General features: G+C 55.0%; 3 protein-coding genes across 19 annotated transcripts in view; 2 read left to right on the top strand and 1 right to left on the bottom strand.

Annotated features, from left to right (window-relative positions):
- Window positions 1-160: 160 nt before the first annotated feature.
- RAB34 (RAB34, member RAS oncogene family) lies at window positions 161-4,196 on the top strand. 3 transcript variants are annotated; one of them, XM_074320203.1, is made up of 11 exons: window positions 161-179; window positions 1,174-1,288; window positions 1,502-1,593; window positions 2,452-2,520; window positions 2,623-2,724; window positions 2,827-2,891; window positions 3,016-3,067; window positions 3,252-3,333; window positions 3,408-3,498; window positions 3,608-3,715; window positions 3,798-4,196. In XM_074320203.1, exons 2-11 carry the CDS (start codon window positions 1,235-1,237, stop codon window positions 3,863-3,865), a joined length of 783 nt encoding a protein of 260 aa, XP_074176304.1. In that variant the 5' UTR covers window positions 161-179; window positions 1,174-1,234; the 3' UTR covers window positions 3,866-4,196. The 3 variants fall into 3 exon arrangements, with proteins under 3 accessions (XP_074176304.1, XP_074176302.1, XP_074176303.1); XM_074320201.1 differs by lacking the exon at window positions 161-179 and adding an exon at window positions 234-411; XM_074320202.1 differs by lacking the exon at window positions 161-179 and adding an exon at window positions 234-411 and having other exon boundaries at window positions 2,455-2,520.
- Window positions 4,197-6,508: 2,312 nt separating this feature from the next.
- PROCA1 (protein interacting with cyclin A1) lies at window positions 6,509-12,944 on the top strand. Of its 8 annotated transcripts, none has more exons than XM_074319933.1 (7): window positions 6,509-6,907; window positions 7,479-7,582; window positions 9,288-9,371; window positions 10,385-10,462; window positions 11,240-11,375; window positions 11,652-11,810; window positions 11,894-12,944. In XM_074319933.1, exons 2-7 carry the CDS (start codon window positions 7,570-7,572, stop codon window positions 12,555-12,557), a joined length of 1,134 nt encoding a protein of 377 aa, XP_074176034.1. In that variant the 5' UTR covers window positions 6,509-6,907; window positions 7,479-7,569; the 3' UTR covers window positions 12,558-12,944. The 8 variants fall into 8 exon arrangements, with proteins under 8 accessions (XP_074176034.1, XP_074176036.1, XP_019586995.1 ...); XM_074319935.1 differs by having other exon boundaries at window positions 10,388-10,462; XM_019731436.2 differs by lacking the exon at window positions 10,385-10,462.
- A 1,372-nt stretch (window positions 12,945-14,316) lies between these two features.
- SUPT6H (SPT6 homolog, histone chaperone and transcription elongation factor) overlaps window positions 14,317-15,583 on the bottom strand; it is a 29,527-nt gene continuing 28,260 nt past the window's right edge. For all 8 annotated transcript variants that reach the window (XM_019731422.2, XM_019731423.2, XM_019731426.2 and 5 more), the window contains 2 exons: window positions 15,391-15,578; window positions 14,317-15,097 (listed from right to left, as the gene is read on the bottom strand). In XM_019731422.2, coding sequence (XP_019586981.1) covers window positions 14,911-15,097; window positions 15,391-15,578 — 375 coding nt within the window. In that variant the 3' untranslated portion in view covers window positions 14,317-14,910. The remainder of the gene's footprint in view (window positions 15,098-15,390; window positions 15,579-15,583) is intronic.

Genomic DNA, 15,583 nt, shown 5'->3' on the forward strand with positions numbered 1-15,583 from the left:
GAGGGGTCCCCAGGTTCCGGAGCAGTGACCTCCCTCCCCAAAGGGCGGAGTTCCCGGTCCATCTACCCTCCTTTTATCCTCCATCCAGGCAGGCAGTTTGGTCTTCAGCCTCTGCACCCCTTAATCTACAAGATAGCCTTCGAGGAAAAGACACCAGACCTCGGACGTCTCTCTCCATGGTGGGCATCCAGCTCCGACCGTGGCACCCCTTGTACGCCCCTCCACCCCACCTCCCAGGGCAGAAGGGCGAGCGGGGGCCGACTCTATGAGTCACGTCCTGGGCCTGGAGTTGAGGAGGGAAGCGCCGCCTCTCCTTGGGCCCCTTTTCTCCTCCTTTATCCCTCCCCGCCGGTCCTGCGGCAGCCAGATGCTGAGCAGCAATCCCCGATCCCCCATCACTAATTCGGCAGGGTAAGGGTGTCTGTGGAGGCGCAGCCGGGCACAGAGGTGCAGGGCAGAGCGACCTGGAGTTCCCGATCAGGGCGGGTTCCAGCCTGGGTGGGGGCGGTCCTGGTACCCAGTGAGGCGTCTAGCCCGGGAACCTGAACTGGGGCAATGCAGGGAGGAGCAGAGGAGGGGGAGGCTGGGGCAGGCTGAGAGGCCAGGAGCTGCCGGGAGAGGGGCAGGGGGCGGCCCTTCTCCAGGAATTTCCGGGGATCAAGTTACAGCGCTCGCAGAGGGAGAGCCGATTGGGACGCGAGGCCCTGCAGCCGACTGGGCCCCTCGCCCCCTCCAGCAGCACGCAGGCTTCGCAGCGCTGTCCCTGCCCACACTGACCCCGTGTGGCGGGGCCGCTCCGCGTCCCCGGGCCGTTCTGTTATGGTGGGGCCGCCTCAACCCCGAGTTGTCGTCGGGTCTCCGCGGCCTCGAGTTATTGTCGGAACTATCCGGCCTCGAGTTATTGTAGGGTCTGCGCGGGTCCGGGACCCCCCGGACGGGACTCCTCGCCCCCATTTGGCGGCTGAGGGGTCTCCACGCCCCCGAGTCGTCTTCGGGACTCCCCGGGCCCGGGTGATTGTGGGTTCGCCCGGGCCGCGGGTGATTGTCTCATCCCCGTGGCCTGCGGTGGTCGTAGAGTCCCCGAGGCCGCGGGATCCCGTAGGGTCCCCGTGGCCCCGAGTTATAGTCGGGACACCTCGGTCTCGGGTAATTGTCGGGTCTCCACGGGCCCAGGTCGCTGGGGCAAATCAAGCCTCCGCGCCTTCTCTGGGCGCCCCGCAAGGCCGCAGGCAAGATGAACATTCTGGCGCCGGTGCGGAGGGATCGCGTCCTGGCGGAGCTGCCCCAGGTAGGCGCCAGAGCCACGTCGGACTTCTGGCTTCGGTGGTATATGGGCGGGGAGGAGGCGGCACCAGACCAGTTAGAGGCTTGGGCCCAGCCCTGCAGCCCAGCTAGGCCTGCTGCTTCTGGGTGGTCCCCTCCCCACCCTCAGCCCCGGGCAGCTTGGCTGTGGGACAGGGGCCAGGAGTGGGTAAGTCCCACCCTCTTGCATCCCTGTCAGTGCCTGAGGAAGGAGGCCGCTTTGCACGTGCACAAAGACTTCCACCCCCGCGTCACCTGCGCCTGCCAGGAGCACCGGACAGGCACCGTGGGGTGAGTTGGAGACACCGAAAACAAAGAAAGGAAGTCTCAGGAAACTGCAGTCAAAGCAAGGGTAACATCCACTCTCTTGGGGCTCTCTATTGCAGCATCTACCAGTGATACGGTTATTCCCCCTTTTTATGCCCCTGTGTTGATCTCTTTCTTCCCAGCGAGGTTGTGTTGAGTCCGATGAGATGGGGTTGGGCAGTTAAATTTCTGACACAAAGAAGCTGTCCAACATGAGGGGGTGGTCACGGCTCAGTTTTCCACATACCTAATCTATTTGAGCCCCAGGGCAGGAGCTGTGCCTTTAGGGATGAGTCTCATTGTGGGTAAAAAAAAAAGGGGGGGGAATACTAATAACAGTTGCCACCATTAATGGAGCTCTTACTGTGTGCCAGGCAGTGGGTTGGATACTATTACTGGCTTTTAGTAAAAGGAAAACACCATTATTTTTAAGCTGTTTCCTGATTTCAGAAATGTTACAATGTATGTATGTATGGGTGTGTCTGTGTATGTGGGGGGAGGATATGGTTCAAAATATGGAACATTTATCTCTTAACCTTCACAACAACCCAATAAAATGTACTCTAAAACTCCACTTAACAAATGTTGAAACTGAGACAGGCTAAATAACATGCCCAGAGTCACACAGCTAGTAAGTGTGAGAGCTGGGACTCAAATGCATGGCTCTCTGATACTGAAGCACAGAACACTCCTTGCCAGCACATTTGTCTAGGCAAGCTGCCTAGGAGGCCTTGTCTATGACAACTGCAGCCTGGGTTACCTGATGGACCTACTAGGGAGAATTGGGACTCCCTAGACGTGAAAGAGCTAGTACCCATTCCTCCTGTCCCCTCTTGTGTCCAGCAGATTTAAGATCTCCAAGGTCATTGTGGTGGGGGACCTGTCGGTGGGGAAGACTTGTCTCATTAATAGGTAAGAGGGTGCTAGAGCTGAGCTGGGTTGGGCTGGGCAGGGTGGGGCTGGGCCTGGCCAGGTGGGCTGGGCTCAGGGCCACAGCATCTGGTACCCCCTTAGGTTCTGCAAAAACACCTTTGATAAGAATTACAAGGCCACCATTGGAGTGGACTTTGAGATGGAACGATTTGAGGTGTTGGGTGTCCCCTTCAGTCTGCAGCTGTAAGTGCTTCCTGCACCCCTTTTAGCCATTTCTTCCTCCAGCACCTAAACCCCACCTACTGCCCACCCCCATACCTGTGTTTCACCCCCCTTTCCTCCCAGCTGGGATACCGCTGGACAGGAGAGGTTCAAATGCATTGCCTCAACGTACTACCGAGGAGCTCAAGGTAAGGGGCTGGGCGAAGTGGGGAGGGTGGGTGCACCTGGTCTCTAATCTAGGGCTGGGGTATTGTGGAAATGAGCCAGGAGCGCCTTCCCCATCACCCTGAGACTGTTTCTGCCTCTTTCCAGCCATCATCATTGTCTTCAACCTGAATGATGTGGCCTCCCTGGAACATACCAAGTATGTGGGGATGTTGAAATATAATGGGGCTCTGAGAAGAGAGGGTTCAGGAAAGATGGGTGGTCAGGGGCATGGTAGGGAAGGGAAGAATGCATCTAGGAGCAGAGAGGGTAATTGGGCATATGAGTGTCAGCAGAAGGATCCTGCCCAACTCACTCATCCCTCTATGTCTCCCATCTGGCAGGCAATGGCTAGCTGATGCCCTCAAGGAGAATGACCCTTCTGGCGTGCTTCTCTTCCTCGTGGGTTCTAAGAAGGACTTGAGTGTGAGTGTGCCAGTGGGGGGACTTCCCAACTTGGTGAGGGAACCCTCCCCCATCTGACTTTGACTTTCCCTAAGACTCCTGCTCAGTACGTGCTAATGGAGAGAGATGCACTCAAGGTGGCCCAAGAGATGAAGGCTGAGTACTGGGCAGTCTCATCTCTCACTGGTGAGTAAGAGGCTTCAGGCCTTGCGCTGTGGCATGCCTGCCTTTCAGCTGTGCCCAATGACCCCAGGCCTAGAACTGCCCCTGAGCACCTATCTGCTCCCTGTGTTAGGTGAAAATGTCCGGGAATTCTTTTTCCGGGTGGCGGCGCTGACCTTTGAGGCCAACGTGCTAGCTGAGCTGGAGAAATCAGGGGCCCGGCGCATTGGGGATGTTGTCCGTGAGTGCCCGCCTGGATGAGGGTGGCAGAGCTCATGGGGAATCTCCAACCTCTGATTCATATATTTCTCACCCTTCTTCAGGCATCAACAGTGATGACAACAACCTCTACCTAACTGCTAGCAAAAAGAAGCCCACCTGTTGCCCATGAGGGGTGAGCGACTCTCCAGAGACTGCCCAACCTTGGGACACTGTGCCACCTTGACTCCCCCAAGAGCTCTACCCCTGGACATTTGCACTGACTGTTTTTCCAGACCAAAGAACTGCCCCTTGGTGGCAGTACCCCCAGAGGACCATGCTAGAGTCACTTCTTGCCCCTAGGCACCATGCCAAAGACTGGATGCCCCCCTCCTCCAGGTGCCCCGTGGTGGGGAAGTGGTCCCTGCTGCTTTTGCTCAGCTTGCTGGGCCCTTAGGTATGACGATGCTTAATGATCGCAGCCTCACACTGTGCCTTTTGCATTAAAATCTCTGTTGTTAGCAGTTTGGAGGTTGGAGTCCTTTGTTGGGGATGAGGGATGTGGAATGGGCAGGGCTGTATGGCAGTCTTGGGACTGGAACCTCCTACTGGGATGATGGCCATTCCTGGCCCCTGGGCAGGCCTCAGGCGGGCTGGGAGCTCAGGGACCAGGTTTGGGGGGGCTGCACTGAACATTCACTTGGTGAGATCTGAATTGTTGACTTTGATAGCTCTTTCCTTTGGTCCCTTCCCCCCAAATGTGTCTTCCTCCTTGGTGCTTATACCCAAATTTCCACCATTGGATAATATTTTTCCTTTCTTTATCTTTTTTTTTTTTTTTTTAAGGAGGGCGTGGCTCACAGTGACTCATGCACGGGGATCGAATTGGCAAACTTGGTGTTATTAGCACCATGCTCTAACCAACTGAGCTAACCGGCCACTCTTCTTTTTCTTTTTTTTTTACCCTACTCCTGCCTTGCCTTTAAAATACACTTCACAGTGAGAAGTGATTGAGTTTTGGATACTTCTTGGGTTGAACAGAAGGCCCAGGGTGGGTCGGGGCTGGGCTCTTATTCGAAATATGTGCTAACACCTAAGTATATTAATGATATAAACAAAATTATGAGTGGTATCTGTTTACATTTGAAAACATGATTAAATAACTAAGTTTAATAAAAAAAATAAGATGTATATTTTGCTCTCTTTGAAAAAAAAAAAAAAAAAAGAAGACATGCCCTGAAGAGCACCTGCATTTAAATCCTTGAGGTCCATCCTGGGACATTTAGGTAAAGAACTTATCCTCTGTGCCTCAATTTCCTCGTCTGTAAAATGGGGCTAATAATACTGATGAGTTTGTGTGGATGAAATAAGATAAAGCACACACATGGGAAGAGCTCAAAAACCTTAACTGTTATAATTATTTGCAGGAAGAGTGACCAAGAACCTAACTCACTGTTGACATCTGACCCAGAGCTAGAGATGGGCTGAAAGTACGTCTCTTAGACATCTGGACCAACAATGGAGGGACATGTGGCCTGGTGTCATTCTGGGAGACCATGGAGGGTCAAAATCAGAACACAGATCCTGGCTGCCAGTCAGCAAGTGCTCTGTCCCTTCTATGCCTGGTTCCATTTTCAGCCAGCTACTTTGGAAGGGCTGGCTTTTCTGCACACTACCCCCTCTCCTGGCTTCCCTTCCAATGCTGTTCCAAGAGCCGGAGGGTCTGGGCAAGTAGCCCTATAGTAACTCAGGTTGCTGGGTCTGGAGGAAAGTGAAGGTTGGCATCACGCAGAGCAGTCATCTCTTTTGATGACTGGAGAAAACTTTTAAATACCATCCTTTCTTTTCCATCCTTTGAGGCACAACCTGACTTTGGGGGCTGCTGCCTAGAGAAATTGAGGGGCATGATGTGTGGAGTGTTGGGGAAGCAGCTCTAATATTTTTTCACACTCTCCTGGAATTGTTTGGTCCATCTCCATTCCCTCACAGGACTGCACACCTCACCCCTTGCTTTGCACAAAGCCTATGGCACGCACGAGCGTGCGCGCATGTGTGAAGCCTGCACCCAGGACTGCTGTGTTTGTGTTGCATAAAGTGTCGAGAGCAGAGGTATGGTTCTGTGTTCTGGGTAGTGTCTGTGAGCGGCGCGTGCATGTGTGTTGTGAGGTGAGATTTTTTATGTGCGCTGCCTGTGCACTGTATATGCGGTGTGTGTGCTATATTTAAGGGTGTGTATAGTAGGTTACTATGAATGCAGTTGATTCTGCTCCCCGCCTGTGGAGACCCATGAGGTTACATAACAAATAAAATAAAGCACTCACACACATTGGAAGAGCTCAAAAACCTTAACTGTTACAATAACTGTATTTGGGAAAGAGTGAACAAGACCCTGGTTCTGTGTTGGCATCTTTATTGGGCAGTATTTGTCTGGGTGAGGGTTCCCCATGGGGGCTAGGAGCTAACACCGATAAGGGGTTCTGAGGGTGATGCCACAGTGGGGCTTAGAGCCGAAATCAAGTCCTTATCCGAGGAGCCTGCAGGCGGAGAGAGAACGAGTGAGCCTGGCCTCCCGCCAGGGCAGGAGGAAGCCGGGAAGAGCGCGGATGGTGGGGTGGAGGTTGGAGGCGGTTGCTCCCCAAGCTGGCAGGAGAGGTTCAAGCGCAGATTGGAAGCCGGAGCTAACGGCTTCGACAAGATTCGGAAGGACTGGGAGGGGTCCAGAGTGGCCGGACGTGTGATGTTAAGAGAATAGATGGGGCGGGGCTAAGAAGAGCTGGGGCGGGGCTAAAGTCTGGTGGGTAGGACTAAAAGCTGGGCGTGGGTCTGCAGAGGAACTAGGGACGGGACTGAGGGCTGGGCCTGAGCGGCCGAAAGTTTAAGAGATAAGAGCTAAGAGATAAAGGGGAGGCGCCTGGAAGGAGCTGGGGGGCTTCGGGTGTAGAGCGCGGCTGAAGCTTAGACTTGAGCTGAGTAGACAGAACAGCCTAGAGCGAGGGCGGGGGAGGTGGGTGGGAGGGTTGCGCAAACATGAGGCGGACCGGGGCGAAGGGCTGAGAGTAGGGTTTCCGTCTGGCTCCGCCAAGCTCAGGTCCAGGGTCGGACTTCTGCGAGGTAGAGTCTTGTCGAGGGAAAGAACGGGGCTGAGCAATGTGGGTCAGGACGACAATGACGGTTGAAAGGTGGACAAAGGAAAAGACTGAGGACGAGGACACCACCTGGGATGAGAGCAGCAGGGGTAAGGAGAAGGCGGGCACGAGATTAGGGGAGGGCGTCCAGCAGCGGCCAGGCACCGGGGGCGGGCTTGAGGACCCGAGGAAGGTGCAGAACACGCGGGCCTGACGAAGGAGGCGGGGCCAAGCGCTGGGCTGGGGCCGACTTGGAGCCTGGGGGCTGGCTCACGTAGAGATCCTGAGTACCTGGAGAATAGCCGACGCAATCTAGCTCGAGCCAATCTAGCTCGAGCCAGAGCTGCAACTTCTGTTTGTAAGGCTGGAAGGCAACTCTGTGCCGCAGCCGGGAATCCGGGCCGTCTCCCAAGAAGTGCGGGGCCTGGCTGGAGCCAGTGTTCCAGCATTCATCCTTGGCTGGGGCTGGGGCTGGGGCGGGCGGGTCCATTGACTCAGAAGGCAGAAAGGAGTCTGGAGGTTCCACGTGTGACATCACAATCGCACACAGATGTGGGCGGGGCCGGGGCGGCATTTCCAAGGAGACAGGTGCACTCCGCCCCTGCCTTGCTCCCTCCTATACCCTCCCTCCCTTTCTTGGTTTCTCCCTCTTTCCCTCCTTCCCTCCCCACCCCCATTCAGTTACTCTGGTGTCCAACCTGGAACCCTATCGTCTGTGCTCTGAGGGCGGGGGGAGCGCCTCAGCCCGCAGGACTGGGAGGATTCTGAACAAATGAGCATCACCTGTGAGTTTTGAGTTAGGCCCCAGCGCCCGGGTTAATGCCCTACGCAGAGAGACCACAAGCCTCCCTATTCCTTTCAAGCTATCATCTTTCACATTCATTATGAAGTGCCCCCGTGTCCAACCTCAATCATTTCTGCTGCAAGAGCTCTGGACTGCTGCTTCAGTCGGAGCTCTCTCTCCTATGAAACTAGAGAGCAGATTGCCTTTCTCAGATCTGAGGAAAGGTACTAAGTCCCTTCCCTTGGCAGATGATTGTCAGCGCTTCCTGGGGGCTTGGGGGAACTTGGTGGACCCTACATATACGCCTTTTTCATGGTGACTCTGAAGAGAGCAAAGAAAGTGGAGTCAGACAAAGCAGTTTGAATCCTGAGCCTGGCTCAGGGCCCTCTGGCCTGACCTTAAGTCCAGGCTGGATAAGGGAAGCTGTGGAGTCAGGACTGGGTGAAACCAGAGGATGAGGATTGGCTCTGTTAGAGTTGAGCAGGTGTAATAGGAGTGACAGCTGGCGGGACAGGTTTTGGAAAGGAACCCCAAGTGGAGAGGGCTGAAAGAGCACAGGCTAAAGAGACAGGAATACTGGGTTTGAATCTTATCTCTGCCATCTATTAACTTGTGTCTTTGGACAAGTCAACTTATTCTGAATCTGTGTCCCCAGCCTTAGAATGGGCTGTGGCGAGCATTTAGAATCAAAGACACATTTTAAAAGCCCAGCCCAGTGCCTGCCATTGGGAAAATGCTCATCCTGGGTCCATTCTCTTTCCCTAGGAAAATCCCCAGATTTGAACTCTGGACAGAATCTCCACTGCCATAGCTTCTTTGTGGCTCCAATAGGGTTTATTCTATTGTACTCATGTATTTATTCAATCACCCAACATTTACTGAGTATTTTCCGTGTCCCAGGATCCGAAGATACAGAGGCAGATGAAATATGGACCTTGTTCTAAAGTTGCTATAAACACATGAAGTACCATGGCAGGGTAAAGGGGTACAAGATATGTGGGACCAATTCTACTTGGATAGCATTGTTCAAAGATGAGCAGGAGCAGGAATGGAAGCAGGAGAAGGAATAGAGAAGGGAGGGGTGGGAGGAGGGATGAATGGGTAGGAAGAAGTGATAACTGAGGAAGGAACCAGGTCCTGTGGGGAGGGGGGAGACAGTTATGTCATAAGGAGTTTGCACCTCATCCTTAAAGGCAGTAGAACACTATTAAAGAGGAGGAACATGGTGGAACAGTTGACATTCTAGAAAACTCAGTTTGGCTGCATTGTGAGCACTGGATGAGGGTAGTGAGACAGGAGGCAGGGAGGCTACTGCAGTCGCCTTGGTCAGAGATAAGGGGGCAGGCAGGCATGGTGACTCGGTCCTCAGGTTGGTGCAGAAGTGAGGGAAAGGATGCCTCCCGCTTCAGCTCCTATTATGCTTCTTCCAAGGTCTTTCCTAATCCATCGTACCCTGCACCGTCTCAGGTGTCCCGGTTCTCTGCTCCCACAGGCCTTCTCCCCACTACTTCCTTCCCTATCAGTGTCTGCATCGTACCACTGTCATGAACTATTCCACATACCTTGCCTGCATCCCTCTCCCAGCCCCTTGCGAGCAGGGACCGTTTTTTTTTTAAACTGCATTTCTAGGATGCAGCTGGGGCTTGACATGTGGAGCTGCTCAGCTCCCGATGGGGTGCTGCTGCCACCTCTCTGTACTCTCTCAGATATAAACAGGTTACCCAGCTGGCAAAGAGGACATCTGTGTGTGGCGTCTAGCACTGATGCATCATCTACTGTCTCCTCTGAAGGTGGGTCGAGGGGTCCCCACCACACCTCACTTGGGAAAGCTGATACCTTGGCGGTAGGCAGGATGGTGTGTTTGGTCCTGAAGGGGTTACCCAGCTGCCCCACCCCCACCCCATCCCCTACTCATGTCAAAGAGGGTCCCTTTCTGGAGGTCACAGTCACTCCTTTCCTTTGTATAGTACCTTAGATGCACAAATATCTTTGACATGGGAGCTGAGTCCTCCCAACCCTGAAAAATAAGTATTACCACCATCCTCATTTGGTGGACAAGGAAATGAAGACTCAGAAAAGTAAAGTAACTGGCCCTGGGTCACCCAGCTAGTAAGTGACAGAGCCAAGACTTGGATTCAGGCCTGTCTGACTTTGACTTAAGGTTTTGCCTCAAATGCCTTATGAAGAAAGGGCATGAGGAGAGGAAGCAGAAAGGGAGGCCACCAAATGGGTCAGGGGTGTATGGGGGAACCTGGGACCCTCACAGCCTAGTAGGGGAAGGGAAGGGAGGGGCAAGGTGGGGCAAGGCTCAGACCAAGCTGCTATTTACTCATCTCTCAAGTACTTTAAAGCCACTTGGGTTAACATACCCCCAACCTGGGTTATATGAGATCTTGCCCCAGTTCCACCCCTCGTAGGGGTGGGCAAAGGTGTAACCCTCTTGGCCTCTTTGGAGGGAGTAAGCCCATGCCAGGCTGCCATGGAAGTCACTGGTGCTCGCCCACTTCTTCCTCCCGAGGTGGGTGCCGCCAGTCTAGGGGGGACCTGCAGGAAGGTGCCTTGTCCTTTCTGCCCTGGTGTGTGAAACCTTGGGCACATGGAGTCACTTCATGGGCATACCTTTTAGTGGGTGGCCAGAGGGGAGAGCCAGAAGTAGACTGGAGCCTTCGGCAGGGTCAGAGGTGTGGCAGCGCAGGCAGAGGCTGGGAGACTCCAGTGTATGTCCAGGACTTGCATTCAGCTGAGCAAAAGAGGTGGGGGCCTTTCTCCAGAGCTTTCCCCTAATCCCACATTCTCACCCCAGCAGCTTCTCCCCTGTGCTCTGGGAAAGGGAACATGGTATCTGTGCTGCCTACAAGGGGTGGAAGGGCGCAACCTGGAGGTGGGTTCAAGTGTGTGGCTCTAAGGACTGGGGAAAGAGAATGGATGGGTAATGGGAACTTGAGTAAAGAGCAGGGGAAGAATAAAGAGTGAGCGTGGGAAAGGGGAGAAAAGTGAGACAGGTGTCCAAAGAGAGAAGGGGGTTGGAGAAGAGAGAAAAGGGAAGGAGCAGAGTCAGGAGAAGCCGAGGAGCATGACGTGTGTTGGTTAGGCCTTCACTCTCCTCCATGCACGAGCCACCGTGCTATGGCAGGCCTTGGCACCCGAGTGGCTTCGGAGGCTGAAGGGTCGACGAAAGCCTCCTGGGTCTGTGCAGGCATAGGAAGGGACGATGTTGTTGCTGCTGGCTCTAATTGCTGGGGACTCTGAAGTGGCACTCCGCCGTGACAGGGCAAGAGGGCCTTCCCCTAGCCAGGCACCCTGACAACTCTGAGCAGCTGGGTGAAGCAGGAGTCAGTGGAGGGCCCGGGAGGGCAGGCTCCCATGGAAGGCAGGGGTGGGGAAGGGGCAGGTGTTACGGGACAGCAAGGGGGACTCGGTGAGGACCCTGGTGAGACAATTTCCTGCGAGTCTGCAGGGGGTAGGCAGATGCATGCAGTGGAGTGGGGCACGTGGAGTGCTGAGACCCAGGTTACTAGTGGGCTCGATACTACTATGAAGTAGAAACAGCTTGGCAGGGCGGTGGCAGGTGAATTTGATGAAGCCTTTAGACTGAGCTGTGGGAGGGGAGACCCACACAGGCGCTGCTGCCCGTGTGACCTAGACTCCTACCCCTCAGGTGAATTCAAGGACACTGACAGGTGCTGTTGGAAACACCAGCAGTGCACTGGGCACATCCTCCGCCCCTTCACCTCTGACTGTGGCCACCACAACCTGCACCTGCACTCTGTCAGCCACTGCGACTGTGATTCTAGGTAAGGGCTCTCCACCTCGGGGACCCACAGCCCAGACTTCTGGGCAGAGCCAGGTCCAAACTTGCACTGCAGTTCCTTCCTTTAGCTTTGACCTGACACTGCCAGCCCAGCCTCCGCTTTGTAAACCAACCTGGCTCTGCTCTAAGAGCAATGGGGAGGAGGTCTTTTGGCAGCCTGGGCTGAGCCCAGTGAAAACACTGTCCCTCAGGCTTCTGGCTCTGGGCCCCTGGGGAGCCGTGGAGGTGTGGGAGCCAGGCTGAGTCCCCTGTGTGGCAGGGTGAAGGAGTGCTTAGAGAAGACAAATAGCAGCGGCTCCCGAGATGTAGGCCCAACCTGCTCCCGAGATGTGGGCTCAGCCTGTTTCAACATCATCCAGACCCCTTGCTTTGAGCTCATCCCAGAGGAAGAGTATGTGGAACGGTTCTGGTATGGCTGGTGAGTGCTGGCAGACTGATGGGGGGCCCGAGGGGGCACCAGCCCCCACTGTCAACTTTCTCTTTCCCTGTCTTCCCTCCCAGGTGCAAAAGCTACAGGCCTCTTTCTGTGGCAGTGATCCACCATCCCATCCACCATAAGTGTGGGGCAGATGACCTAAATGAAGAAGAGGAAGAGGAGGAGGAGGAGGAAGCAAGCAAGCCTCCCATCCCAACCCAGGTGGGGCCCACCACCCCCACCGACGCAGGCATAGGCACGGGTCCAGTCATGGCCACCCCTGACTCAGCGGCTCCCATCACCATCTGGCGCTCTGAGAGCCCCACAGGGAAGTCCCAGGGCAGCAAGGTTCTTAAGAAGGTCAAGAAGAAAAAGGAAAAAGAGAAAGACAAGGAGGAGGACACAGACGAGAAGACAAAGCTGAAGAAAAAAGTCAAGAAGGGCAAGTTGACGAAGAAGAAAAGCCCAATTAAATCAGATTCTTCACCTCCAGACTTGAGCAGATCAATAAGCCCAAGGGAGTTGGCCAGGATGTCAGAGTCCAGTCCAGACAGCCGGGAGGACCTGGAGAGTGAGGACAGTTACAATGACCCCAGGCCAGAAGAACTCTCCAGTGAGGATATCGTGGAGTCTTCATCGCCCAGGAAGAGAGAGAACACAGGCCCGGCCAAGAAGCCTGGGCCAAAGGCCTCTCCCGTCAAGGTCAACAAGAGGAAATCTCCCCCAGCATCAAACCCTAACCTCAGTTGAGGCCAGGGCAACAGGTGAAGAATAAATACCATCAAGCCTGTAGCTGACCCCCTGCTGCTGTTCTCTCCCCCTCCACCCATGCCACTTCTGGGGGGAGGGAGTGGGCTCTGGACATGGCGGGAGCAAAGGGGCTAGGGGGCTGCAGGGGTTTCTGAAGGGTAATCAATCTTTCAAGAGGAAGTCCATGAGAAGGTAGGTGGGAGGGCAGGGAAGGAGCACAACCAGTTTCTCCTGAACATTCTAGGCCCAGGACAGAAGAGCACATGTGGGAGGGGTGGGAAGGCGGCTTCCCATCTGCTGGGAGACTGATCTGTGTGAAATCCACTCAGGGACAGTGGGACTGTCTGCAGTGACACTTCTAATAAAAGGAACCTTTCAACCCACGCTGCCACTGTGTCTGGTCTTTCCCTCCTCTAAGTGGCCCTGGGGAGGGTGCTGCTAGGTCCTTCTAGAACTTCTGTGCTAAAGGGAACTGAACTGAGTTCCCAGCAGAAGGCCAGCCCCTCCAACCCACAACTCCTGCCAACAAACAGCCAAAGAGATCTTGAATGAAGAAAAGCAAGGAAGGGAAGTTTGGGCAGCAGTGGCCTTTTTTGACTTCTCTGCTGAGCCCCAAGCAGAGAAAAGGGAGTGGGAAAGCCTCTCTTTCCCAGCACCAACTCAGAGCTGAGACAAAACCCTTGTGAAGACACACAGGGAGCTCAGGAGTCAGAATAAAAGAGGCAGGGGGGCTGGGGGAAAGGACGAAGGCCAGGGGAGGCGCCTTCCCTATAATAGCCCAGCTCCTTTTTCCAGGGCCAGTATGTATGAGGGAACAGGTGAGCGTGGGGCCCATTCGGGGCCAGACGCATTTGACTCGTGTAGCGGTAGAGACTAAGGTACCAGTGGTAAAAGGGGGAGCGAGAGAGGAGCAGGGGCTCAAGCTAACAAACCCAGATTTACCTGTGGCCTCAAATGTGCCAAAGTCTACAGGGGCTCCTTGACTTACACACGATGGATTTACGTCACAGGTTGGAAATATCCTTAAGCTGAAAAAGCATTTAATACACCTGAACAGGACGGCTTAGCCGAGCCGACCGTACCCGTGCTCAGAACACCCACACTAGCCTCCAGCTGGGGAAAAGCACCTAACACGGTGAACAACACACTTTGCAGTGTTGGTGGCTGGTCACCGTGCCCAGGCCTGGGGATCACGTGGCCGACTGGGCTCTCTGCTGCTGCCGCCCGGCATCACGAGAGTCATGTAGCGCGTATCGCCAGCCCCGGGAAAGAGCAAAATCCAAAATGCGAAGTACGGTTTCTACCGAATGTGGATCGCTTTCGTACCATCATAAAGTCAAACTCGTAAGCTGACTCACTGTAAGCTGGGCACTGTCTATGTCAGGCACAGTGGGTAGGGGGGCTGTATGTGAGTGGAACAATAATAGCCGCTAACATTCACTGAGACCTTCTGAGGTCCCAGGCATTGGGTTAAGCACGTCATTCTCAGTCCTCACAGATGCCCTGACGAAGCAGGTGTCACCACCTCCGTTTTACAGATAAGCTGGCTCAGAAACAGAAGAGCGCTCAAGGTCACAGGACTGGGAAGTGGAGCAGGCACGTGACCCCAGGCCATCCGATGAAGAAGCTGCCGGCTTCTCTGAGTCACTGCCTCTCTGACGGCCTGGCAGAGGGAGTCAGGGACGCTCTCAGAGCTCCAAACACTGCGTTAAAAGCCACCCCTCAAGAGCCAGAGAGTTGGGAGAGAGGCTTTACCAAGTGCTCTGTAAAAACACTGTTTATTCAAATGACAGGCAGGAAGCAGTGGCGGTGGGTGAGGGTGGCCAGGCAGGGGCTGGGCAGGTTAGCACTGCGACCGTATGTCCCCTGCAAGCCTGCTTCGATAGCCACCCAAGCTGTTGGCGTCAGGGTCAGAAACACTTCCCCTCCTCTCCTTCCTGCCCCAAACTGAATAAATAGCATCCGTCTCCCCACAAGAGCAGGGGGGACTCATGTGCTGAGCTCGGTGCCCGGTCACAACCCAGAGTCAGGTGAGGGCAGAAGCTCAAAATGGCTTGTAGGGAGTAGAATACAAAACTGTTCTACTCTCATTCTCATCTTCCTCTTCTTCCTCCCTGCCACACTCTTCTCCCAGCTTGGTCCCAGGACAGGTGGTTGGTGAGTGCCTGGAGTGGGAGAACTGTCGACTAGTGTACACTGAGCTCAAGTTCGCATGGCCTTCCAGCCTGTCACTCATACAGGCTGACCACCAAACAGAAAGTCAATTCGTGCCACTTTATGGAAAAAGAGGGGCAGGGAGTGAGGCAGGCCTCCCCCAGCCTCAGAGGTAACCAGAGTCCTAGGCGCGGGTCCCCTACCGATCCATCTCATCCAAGAGAGGGGTGGCATCGCCAGCAATGGACATAGGGGTGCTTTCGATCATAGGGCTGGGGGAGGGCCGAGGTGTAAGTCGCTGCTTCTGTTTCCGCCGCTCTGCCTCCTTTTCCTGCAGCCACTGCTCTGCCATCTTCCCCCAGTCGATGGCTGCGTGGCTGTTGGACCTGGAAGGGAGAAGGGGCCTTTGAGATCGGGACTCTTCAGGGGCTCATTAGAAGAAAGCCTTCCCACCAATCACTGGTGAACAGAGGGCCCTTGCAGAAATGGCCCTCAGACCCAGGGGCAACAGCCGTGGCCACCTCCCACAGTTCTCTTCTCCCAGAAAGCAGTCCTCGTGCGGATATCACCTGGGTCACGGCTCTCAGAAGATCCAGAGCACCTGCCTATGCTAAGTCCCTTGGCCTCTTGACAGCCCCTGCCCCTACTAAGAGCTCCACGCCACCATCCATATACTTACTTTGGCTGCTGCTGCCGTTGCCGAGAGCTGGACGAGGGCTGGGGCTGGGCCTGGGCAGACTGCGGGGTGGTACTGGCCTGTAGCTGGTGGTACTGTGGGGTGGTGATGGGCTGGCTCGGGGTCGTGTAGGAGTAGCTGGGGGTCATTAGAGGGGTGGCCACTGGCTGCTGCGCGGGCGTTGGGAACACCTGGA

Source organism: Rhinolophus sinicus, linkage group LG15 (genome assembly GCF_036562045.2).
Source record: "Rhinolophus sinicus isolate RSC01 linkage group LG15, ASM3656204v1, whole genome shotgun sequence".
NCBI lineage: Eukaryota > Metazoa > Chordata > Mammalia > Chiroptera > Rhinolophidae > Rhinolophus > Rhinolophus sinicus.